General features: G+C 45.7%; 1 protein-coding gene across 1 annotated transcript in view; it reads right to left on the reverse strand.

Annotated features, from left to right (window-relative positions):
* NSUN2 (NOP2/Sun RNA methyltransferase 2) overlaps positions 1-9,142 on the reverse strand; it is a 54,732-nt gene that overhangs the window by 15,290 nt on the left and 30,300 nt on the right. Inside the window, exons 11-12 of the mRNA XM_007953262.1 lie at positions 8,351-8,481; positions 7,169-7,265 (exon numbers count right to left, since the gene is read on the reverse strand). Coding sequence (XP_007951453.1) covers positions 7,169-7,265; positions 8,351-8,481 — 228 coding nt within the window. The remainder of the gene's footprint in view (positions 1-7,168; positions 7,266-8,350; positions 8,482-9,142) is intronic.

Consider the following 9,142-nt stretch of genomic DNA (forward strand, 5'->3'; position numbering starts at 1 on the left):
AGCCCAAACCACACCCACTGCCTGGAGTCCATTCTGACCCACAGCGCCCCTAGAGGACAGAGTGGAACTGCCCACAGGGTCTCCAAGGCCATCTGTCTTTACAGAAGCAAAGCCCAAACCAAACCTATAGCAGCCCTGGAGGATAGAGCAAAACTGCCCCACAGGGTTTTGAAGGCTGTCGATATTTACGAATGCAGACTGCCTCATCTTTCTCCTGACAAGTGGCTAGTGGGGGCGAACCGCCTACCTTTTGGTTAGCAGCCCAACGTCCTGACCACTGTACCACCAAGCCTCCTGCACATATGTAAGACATGTCTAAACCTGCAGTGAGCAATAAAAGAGCCACATACACACAGGGTCACCAACCATTTGTCCTTGGCTGCTGTTGAATTAGCCCCTGTGGAAGTTACGACTGTGTTTCAGCTTAGCTGGGCCTGGCTGAGTGGCTGGGCAGCTGGATGTAGTTACTCCCATGGTGAGACTGGCAACCAATCCCCTGGTGGAACCTACTGGAGCAGCTGAGTAGCTGCTTTAGGTACGCGGTCTGCTTCCATACATAAGTAGTAGCTCTGAGGGAGGTCTCTAGCTCACGGCAGGCTCGAACCCTGCATGCAGACGTGTCATTCTTCAGCAGCCTGCCACGTTGCCCTGCCGATCTGGGGACGACTTTGCCAGCCTTGAACCAGTATCCTGCCCTGTGGTTTGGTAGTATGGGGACTGCGCCATTTTATTTGTCGATCTCGGGCTTGTCAGCCCTAGCAGCCACTAGCTGTCTGAGTGAAGAAAAGTCTCCAGTTCCAGTGGCCAGAGAGCAAGAGACAGAGCTGAAGCCCAAGGTTAAGGAGCTTTTTTAACCCAGCCCCTAGAGCCTAGCAGGAGCTCTGGTAGCATAGTGCCTAAGGCTGGTGGTTCACACCCACCAGCCACTCCTCAGAAGAAAGGTTGGGCAATCTACTTCCGCAGTGATACCGCCTCAGAAACCCAAGGAGGGCCGACTCGACAGCACACAACAACAACAGAGCCTGGTACTTTGGACCTGGACTTCTAGCCTCCAAAACTGTTAGAGATGAACTCCTATTTTTTAAAGCCATTCCACCTGTGGTATTTTCTGTTAGAGTGGCACTACGTAACCAAAACAGCCCCCAAGTGTAAATTAAGGCTTATCTTAAAAAGTCTAATACATACGATGTAGAAAACTTAGTATGGAACAAGAAAGTAGACAAAAAATCTGAATAACTAGCTGTGGTGGTGAAGTTTGTGTGTCAACTTGGTTGGGCCTGGCTGAGTGGCTGGGCAGCTGGATGTAGTATTCCCCATGAAGAGACTGCTAATCAACTCCATGGTGGAATCTACTAGGAGCAGCTGAGTACCTGCCTTAGGGAATGTGGTCTGCTTGCCGCATATAGGAAACAGCTTTGGGAATGGTCTCTAGCTCATGGCACACCTGAACCCTGTATGTAGCCATGTCATTGTTCGGCAGCCTGCCATGCTCTGCTGGCCTGGGGACTTTCAATAGACTCAATGGCCTGCCGTGTGGTTTGGTAACATCAGGACTGTGCCTTTTTACTTGTCAACCTTGGGCTTCTCAGCCTCAGCAGCCAGCAGCTGTCTGAGTGAAGAAAAGCCTCCAGCTCCAGTGGGCCGGGAGCAGGAGACAGAGCTGGACCCCAAGGTCGAGGGGCTTTCACCCAGCCCCTAGAGCCTGGCAGTTTGAACTTGCACTTAAAGCCTCCAAATTGTAAGAATAAACTCCTATTTGTTCAAGCCATCCCATTTGTGGTATATTCTTATCAGAGCAGCACTGGGTAAGCAGAACACTAGACTTCTGGTAAGATAATAGATTAGACAAATAAGCTACACAGACCCTCTTCAACAAAGAAAAAAGAAACCAACTGATACACAGACCGAAGATAATCCTGGAGCCCTGAGCACTGGAAGGAAGGATGCAGAAGTGGATCAAATACCAACGAGCAGAAGAACCTGAATGAAAACAGTGACTAAGGAGACAAACAGAGCTGCGGACTGTCAGCCATCCTGATGGCACAAACAGTTTGAATATTTCCAAGTAATGTTAAGACCTGAGAATTAACCTAAAAATCAGCCATGCTACCCAACGGCTGCATGGATGACTGTGCTGGTGGCCGATGACTGAAAAGGGAACCGGCAAAGGAGACAGAATGAGTTGTGGACTTTGGGTGTCCGGCAGGTGCAGGCATTCTGGATATTTAAAGCAGCAGCAACCTAGAAATAGGTTCCACTTGCCAAGGACAGAAGAGCACAGTCAGACACACACTAGAGGCTGACGACTAGAGAGGAGTGCCATTCCCCTTCTCACTCATGCCCCAAACCCTCTTGGCGAATGGAGGTGTGGCCTTCCCTCACCTCCACTTACCATCCAAACTGTCAGGAATTTCATCCCAGTCTGTGTGATCTGATGGAGCCTGGATACCCTGCCCTACCTCCCCAAGATTTTATCGTTTTAAAATTATTCTCTTCTTTCTTTTTCCCTTTCTGGGTTCTAGTTTTTGGGCTGTTTTCTCTCATTCCTCCCTCCCCAAATACTGTGGGTTTGTATTTCTTTCTTGTTCTATTTACATTTCTTTTGTCCTTTAAAAGTATTTCTTTAATGTTTCTATGTTGTTGTTGTTGTTATGTGCCGTCGAGTCAGCCCCGACTCATAGCGACCCCTCCTTGGGTTTCCGAGGCAGTATCACTACGGAAGTAGGATTGCCCAACCTTCCTTCCGGGGAGGAAATTTTCTTTGTTGGTTATCAGGGGTGGGAGGGGAGGGAACACTGTTAGACAGGTAGAAACAGGTATTGACTTGGGTGAAGAGAAGGGCAACGTACCAAGTGTGAGTGATCAAGACGGTGGCACTGAGGAAGAGGAAGACACAGAGGTGCACGGGAGGGACAGGCAACAAAGATGAACCCTTCTGCACATACAGTACTGCGTTGTCAGTGAAGGCAAACATGGATATACGGGTTGACAGATGGGTGGACAGACTGAAATATTATGTCAATAGGGGGGTGCCCATGACCATGTATAGTGTTGGCAGACAATGTTTCTACAAGTGTAGTTGTATGTTCTGTGAGAATTCCCAGGTGTACTGTAGAGCTGACAAGGGACAAGGTTGTAGTTACTTCTTGGCCACAGACAGCTACCCAGAGGGAGTGAGTAGTTGGACCTGTGGGCTTTGGACCATAATCCCAGGGAACATCAAGCTCAATTACCATAACATACTACACAAAAACATTGTTCCACATCCTATTTTGGAGAGTAGCAACTGGGATCTTAAAAGCTTGCAAGCAGCCATCTAGATGCAACAATGGGTCTCTCCTCCTCCAGAGCAAAGAAAAATGAATAAAATCAAAGACACATGGAAACAATTAGTCCAAGCAACTACTGATACACCCCGCAGTCGATCGATCCTCAGCCTATACAACTATGAGAGCAGAACTAGATGGTGCCCAGCTACCACTGCCAAGAACAATGTGGAACAAAACTCAAAATCATTTAAAGAAAAAAGGGACAGGTTTGCTGGTCTGATAAAACCTGGTGGAACCCCTGAGACTAAGGCCCCTAGCTGCCCTTCAGGTCTGGAATTGAACCCACTTCTGTGGCTTCCAGCTGAACATTTACAGTAGGTAAATACACTCCTTGGAGAGATCATGTGAGAACAGAAAGGCTGTATATGCACAGGGAGACAGCTCAGGGATCAGGAGTGCATGGGAGGGAAGGATACAGGGAAGAGGTAACTATGGGGAGGAAGTGGGAGGAGAGCTGTTACATTGTGGGAAATTGCAAAGTCATGAGACAAAGTGTATGTGAGCTGTTGCACAGAAAGTGAATTTGTCCTGTAAACTTTCACCCAAATCAAAATAATTTTTTTTTTTTAAAGTATTTCTTTAAATATTTCTTCTCATTTATCGCCTTTCCTTTTTATTTTTTTCTTTTTGGCAATTGTTCCTGTGTGTGTATGTGGTACATGTTTTTGTAAACCTCTTTACTTCTTTGATTGTTGCTTTTGTCTGACCAGGAGACAGCAACTGTACCCATACAACTCAAGGGTACCTGCACCTCCTGCAACCGCACCCAGCAAGTGAGGGCCACCATGTGCTCTTGCACCAACTGACCAAAAATAGATGGAGGCTGATACCAGCTCAACCCACCCTCAACTGCTCTTTACGAACAGCTAACAGAGATGTGTGCACACACTCTCAGTCTCTATCACCCCCACCAGGAGACAGGTGGTGAGGGCCTAAGTGCTAACAAGTAGTGAACAGAGGAGCACAGGGCCCTGCTCACACAGACATGTCAAAACAAAATAAAGGAAAGAAAATCTTGTGCAAATCACACCAACATATAACCACAAATTAAACATAAACATAACACCACAACATCTCAGAGACAACAGACCATCACAGTCCACATAAAGAATTAAGATAAAGTAGTAGAAACAAGGGGCTAGGATACAAACCCAGAAAATATCCCTAAGGAAGAAGCAGCATTGGAACTTCCTGATAAGGAATTCAAAAGAATTATATTTAGATACCTTCAACAGACTGAGAGACAGATTAAGGAAAATACAAAACACTACAACAATTTGGGAAGATAATATAAGAACAAAATGACAAAATAAATTAAAAATTCGAAATAATACAAAATATACAGACAGAAATCTTAAAGATCAATACATTTGTGAGATTGAAGACAAATACCCACCCAAAGCACAATAAAAAATGAAAAACAAATAAAAAAGAAACTGAAGACAAATACCTCAGTACTACTTTGGGAAGGAATAGATCAGAAAAATGATCAAAACAAAATGAAGAAAGCCTAAGAGTCACTGTGGATACGTCAGGTACTTCCATTACAGACATATTATGGAATTCCAGAACAGAAAGAGAGAAACAGAACAACAGAGAAAACTATCAAAGACTTGTTGGAAGAGAATTTCCCTTATGATGAAAGGCAAGAATATATCCATTTAAGAACTTCAATGAACCCCAACTAGGATAAACCCCAAAAGAAAATAACCAAGACATATCATAATCAAACTCACCAAAACCGAAAGAGAAAGAAAGAACCCTAAAAGCAGCATGTGAACAATGAAAAGTTACCTACAACAGTAACCAATAAGACTAAGCTCTGATTTTTCAGCAGAAACCCTGCAGGCTAGAAGACAATGGATGGTGTATATATATATAAAACCTTGAGAGAGAAAAATTTCCAACCAAGAATTATATACCCAGCAAAACTGTCCCTCGAATATGATGGTGAAATTAGGACACTTTTAGATAAGCAGAAATTAAGGGAATTTGTTAAAACCAAACCAACCTTAGAAGAAATACTAAAGGGAGTCCTTTGGACAGAGAACCAGCAGCAGCAAACAACAACCAACCATTAACACACGATGACATAACCCAGAAACAACTAAGTATGGAAGTATCCAAAGAAAAGTAAGCTTACAATACTGTAAACAAGGAACGAGAGATATCAAATCCCAAACAGGGATAACTACAAACCAAAAAGGGGGAAAAATAGTGTACTTACAGAACTTCTAAATGGTGAAGAGGTCAAGACAATTGCAAGATGTAATGGACTGCTCTAAACTTGGGAAATAAACTATAAATCATAGCGCAACCTCAAAGAAAAATAATAAACTTTTGCATCACAATAAAAAAGAGGACAAGCACAAATATTTAGCAACTACTAAAACAATAGCAACAAAGGAAATGATAACACAATTCATAAACAAAATATGCTCAGCACAGAAAATTATATGGAACAAAGAAATCAGCAGCATCATGATAAAATACTTAACAAAATGACAGCAACCAATTCATACTTGTCGATAATTACACTGAATGTCAATGGATTAACACACCACTTAAGAGACAGAAAGTTGCAGACTGGATAAGAAAACATAACCTATCAATATGCTGTCTATAAGAGACACACCTTAGAGACAAAGACAAAAATAGACTCAAAATCAAAGGTTGGAAAAAGATATATCAAGCAAATGGCAATCAAAAAAGAGCAAGAGTGGTAATATTAATTCCTGACAAAAACTGACTTTAAGACAAAAACCACCACATGAAACAAGGAAGGACATAATATAATGATTAAAGGATCAATTGGACAAGAGGATATAACCATAATAAATATCTATGGACCCAATGACAGAGCTTCAAAATACATAAATGAAACTTCAACAGAGTTGAAAAGACAAATAGATGACTCCACAGGCATAGTAGAGACTTTAATACACCACTTTCAATGAAAGACAGAACCAGAAAGAAGCTCAACAAAGACCCACAAGTAAATAATACCACCCACAAAGTTGACCTCATGGACATGTACAGAGCATTTCACCCCCAACGGCACAATATACATTCTTTCCAGTGCACGTGGAACATTCTCCAGGACAGATCATGTCAGGCCACAAACCAAGCCTCAATACATTTAAAAACATGAAAACACAGCCTGTAGGTGGGCCAGTGGGCCACCCCTCAGCCAGGCCCACTGACACACATGCGACACACACAAAGGCTGGCTTGGGAGACCAGTCCCTGGCTGGGATGAGCCCACGCCACAGGACCCTGAAGCCCAGAGGTGGGCGGGGGCTGGTGTCCGGGTCTGACCCACAGGGCCATCTGATGGTTTTTTCCATTTTGAGTCAATAATGTGGGTTTTGGAAGCTGAAGGAATACACTCGTCAGTCACAGTCTCTTCCACTCATCTCTCCCTCACAGACACTCTGCTCTCAGCCCTTGCCAAATCCCAAGGAGCTCCCCTCCTTCAGGGTCAGACCCCAAACCTGCCTTCTGCCCCGAAACACCTCACCTCCTTCAGGGTCAGCTCCCCAAACCTGCCTTCTGCCCCGGAACACCTCCTCTCCTTCAGGGTCAGCTCCCCCAAACCTGCCTCTACCCCTGAACACCTCTTCTCCGTCAGGGTCAGCTCTCCCAAACCTGCCTCTACCCCTGAACACCTCTTCTCTTCAGGGTCAGCTCCCCGAACCTGCCTTCTGCCCCTGAACACCTCTTCTCTTCAGGGTCAGCTCCCCCAAACCTGCCTTCTGCCCCTGAACACCTCCCCCTAAATGCCCCCTGGCAGATTCCACCTTAAGCGTGTCTCCCGTCAGTCTGCAGGTGACACTTACCTTTGGCTGACGTTTATTCCACGGCATAGGTGAGTTTTTGACCAGTACGGCCACAAAGAACCCTCCAGTGTTCTGATGATGTGGTAATATTCTTAGGCTAAAGACATAAGGAAAGAAAACTCACTGTAATCTAATCCAACCTGCTTTCTCAGCGTGAAAACAAATGTAACAAAGATTACCTGAGAGAAACAAGTCAAGTCCAAACATAAACACGCTCCTCACACACGGAAAGGTGCCTCTCAACACACTAGCACGCTCCTCACACCTGGGAAAGTCACGTCTCAACACACAACACGGCCACACAACCCGCACACATGGAAAGTAGCGTCTCAACATACACGTTTGCGCACTCCTCACACACGGAAAGTCACATCTCAACAGACAACACATCCAATCCTCAAACCTAAGAAAGTCACATCTCAACATACAACACACTCACATATTCCTCACACGGGAACTCACACCTCAACATACAAAACAACGCACTCCTCACACACAGATAGTCACATCTCAACATACAACACATTCACGCAGTTCTCCCACCAGAGAAAGTCACATCTCAACAGACAACAAGCTCACGCACTCCTCACACACAGAAAATCATGTTTCAAAGTACAACACACTCATGCAATCCTCACATCTGGGAAAGTGACGTCTCAACATACAACACACGAACTCCTCATGCACAGAAAGTTGCACTCAACATACGACACACTTCACGTACTCCTCACACATGGAAAGTCACATCTCAACATACAACACACCAACACACTCCTCACAAATGGAAAGTCACACCTCCTCATACAACACACGCACTCCTCACACCTGGGAAGTCATGTCTTGACATAAACACTCAACACTTCTCACACAGGGACAAATCATACCTCCACATAAGCACTCACGCACTCCTCACACGGGGCCAAGACATAGCTCAGTGTAAACATTCAGCACTCCTCACACACAGGGTGGCCGACACACACTCTTGGAAGTTATTTAACACCCATGGCGTGACCATACAGCTGCAACCGTCAGTAGCTCCCAGGGACCAACAGGGGCTTAGCCTCAGCCTGAGGATCATGACCCAGGGTCAGCCGCTAGGCCTCAGAACAATGGTCCCTGACTCTAAGTCACCCCAACCCAGCAGCACCCTCGCCAGAGACCCCAATCCCACCCCCACTTTACCACCGCTGCAGATTCATGGCTTGTAACTTCTCCAGGTCCTTTGGTGGGAACATGGTGGGTCGGATTTGGGTGTGCCTGGTGTGTGGGACTTCCTCCCAGTCTGCAAACCACTGCCCATCCTTCGTCATGACCTGCCACCAAGGAACAGAAGCCCAAGGGTCAGGGTGACAGCAGGGAAGCACAGGGCAAGAGTGAGAGTGCTCCCAGTGGGACACACAGACTCCCGCCCCTCCACAGAGACAGACCATCTGCAGGCAAGAGTGGGAGAGCTTCCAGGAGGATACGCGGACTCCTATTTCTACTCAGAAACAGAGACCGTCTGCAGATGCAGCAGGAGTGCTCCCAGAGGGGTACATGGACTCACATCTCTCCACAAGCTGTCCAACTATGTGCAAAGTCAAAGCTGAGACCATTTTACAGATGAGCCAAATTTACATACATTCTGCTAAAAACAAGGACAGAATTCTTTCATTCTGGAACCTAGCACAGCCATCACAGAAGAGCATTTGTCATGCTGACTTTTTTTAAAATTCTGACTTAAAATTGAAAAGGAGCTTGTCTCCTACTGCAAAGCTTGAATCCCAGTCAATAAGGAAACAAAGTGCAGCTATGCCTGTGGGGGAGGAGGACAAAGAGACAAAGAGGTGGCAGTCTGCTCTCATGAAGACTAACAGCCTTGGAGACCCCGTGGGCAGTTCCACTCTGTCCTCTAGGGGCGCTGTGGGTCAGAATGGACTCCAGGGCAGTGGGTATGGTTTGGGCTTTGCTTCTGTGAAGACTGACAGCCTTGGA

This window comes from Orycteropus afer, unplaced genomic scaffold, assembly GCF_000298275.1.
Source record: "Orycteropus afer afer isolate SDZICR_OR568_19922 unplaced genomic scaffold, OryAfe1.0 scaffold00381, whole genome shotgun sequence".
Taxonomy (NCBI): domain Eukaryota; kingdom Metazoa; phylum Chordata; class Mammalia; order Tubulidentata; family Orycteropodidae; genus Orycteropus; species Orycteropus afer.